This window comes from Mastomys coucha, unplaced genomic scaffold (genome assembly GCF_008632895.1).
Source record: "Mastomys coucha isolate ucsf_1 unplaced genomic scaffold, UCSF_Mcou_1 pScaffold3, whole genome shotgun sequence".
In the NCBI taxonomy this organism is placed as follows: domain Eukaryota; kingdom Metazoa; phylum Chordata; class Mammalia; order Rodentia; family Muridae; genus Mastomys; species Mastomys coucha.
The window spans coordinates 19,576,443-19,578,000 of record NW_022196909.1 but is presented as its reverse complement, the minus strand read 5'-3'; the positions used below and the strand labels follow the sequence as shown (position 1 = coordinate 19,578,000).

Here is a 1,558-nt window from a genome sequence, read left to right as displayed (position 1 = left end):
GGGTTGTCTTTAAAAGTTATTTCCTTGCGTTTGAATAGCCTGGGTGAGAATCCCAGGGAGTTGCTGCTATTGGGTTTAAACTGTCAGATAACAAGGTTTCAGTTCACTTTTATCTATGGTGCCTGGACTGGGTGCTGGAGGCCCCAAGACTGGCCCTAGGCCCTCCAAGGTCCCTTGAGGTTCGTTCCCTAAGAGAAAAAAAAAAAATTGCCGCTTGACCTTGCCACGGAGGTAACCTTGTGTCAATTCACTTTTACTCTAGACTAGAGGGAGGATTCCATTGCGATGTCCGTCCCCTCCCCCAAAGGTTTCTGGTGAGGCTTAAAGCAGACACCAGGAACAGGCCACCCTACCCAGCAATCAGAGCCCACCCTGCCAGCCTGCCAGGGCAGCACTGGACAAGAAAAGGAACCACTAAGAAGCATGTTTCACAACTGGAGGACACACTGTTTTGCCTTAAAACTGAACGGCACGGCTTTTATAACTAACCAAGGAAACAGCCCAAGGACTGACTTAGAACCAAGGAGTCATTGCTCTAAATATTGGCGGCCTTTAAAGGCCAGGTGGACACTCTGAACTTGGCCAGCCAGGCATAGGAGGATGGGTGGGAGCTCATAGAATCTTAGAAAGTAGCTTGCACAGAGCGAGCACTGTCAGTTGTGAATCAAGTCTGTTCGCTGAGGAGCACCCAAGAGAATGAGATGGGAACGAACTACAGATAGAAAGAAATGACCCAAAAAAGCAGAATTAAAATTAGAGGGAGTTTCTGGGGTTGGTGGGAGCGCAAAGGAGATGGGACAGAGGGGAAAGTCTTAGCCACTGAGGTCACTTCCCCCGAGGAGTCCCGCAACTCCTTTCTTAATATGGGGATTCCAAAAGATAACCCTGTCCCTCCCCCATACACTGCGGGCAGAGGAACTGCGGGCAGAGGTTCTACTACAAGAACTGCTCCTGACTTTCTTGCGCTCTGCCGCCATGCACCCCGCTTGTCACTGTTCCTGCCTGTCTTTGTGTCTCTGCAAGTCTTTGTCCCACGTGGAAACGAGGGAAGAGGGAAATCCCTGGGAAAGTGCTGCTCCGGGAGGGAAGCCTGGGGCTCCCTCTTAGAACACACATTCACGGTCCTCAGTCTCTGGCACCTAGGACACAAGCTTTCCGCGACGGAGTCTAGAGAAACTCTTCGACCCGGTCGCTGTCCTTTGGTCCCCGCCCCCTCTTAGCGTCAGCGCGCCGCGGGCTGCAGGGTTTAAATGCGCTCTAGCTGGAGCCCTGGCGCTTCTGCCCGGGAGCGCAGCCGGGCTGGAACCACCGAGATAGAGGGGAGCGAGCTTACCGCGTCCCCAGCCCAGCACTGCCCCGCTGCCCATGACTCCAGGGCTCGGGCGCCGCTTTCGCCGCTGCAGCATCCTTGACCTTCGCCCAAACAGCGTTGATGAGAAACCATTCAGCTGCCTCCGCGGCGGGGAGCCATGAGCTGTCTGGATGTTATGTACCAGGTCTACGGTCCCCCGCAGCCTTATTTCGCAGCCGCCTACACTCCCTACCACCAGGTACGGGT

The 1,558-nt window shown here is 54.5% G+C and overlaps 1 protein-coding gene across 3 annotated transcripts in view; it reads left to right on the top strand.

Moving 5' to 3' along the window:
• The first annotated feature begins 1,248 nt into the window (after window positions 1–1,248).
• The window catches only part of Vgll2 (vestigial like family member 2), a 6,742-nt gene continuing 6,432 nt past the window's right edge, over window positions 1,249–1,558 (top strand). For 2 of the 3 annotated variants that reach the window (XM_031347193.1, XM_031347196.1), the window contains exon 1: window positions 1,268–1,550. In XM_031347193.1, coding sequence (XP_031203053.1) covers window positions 1,470–1,550 — 81 coding nt within the window. In that variant the 5' untranslated portion in view covers window positions 1,268–1,469. Of the gene's footprint in view, window positions 1,551–1,558 lie in introns of all 3 variants that reach the window. The other variant, XM_031347192.1, reaches the window with a different exon arrangement.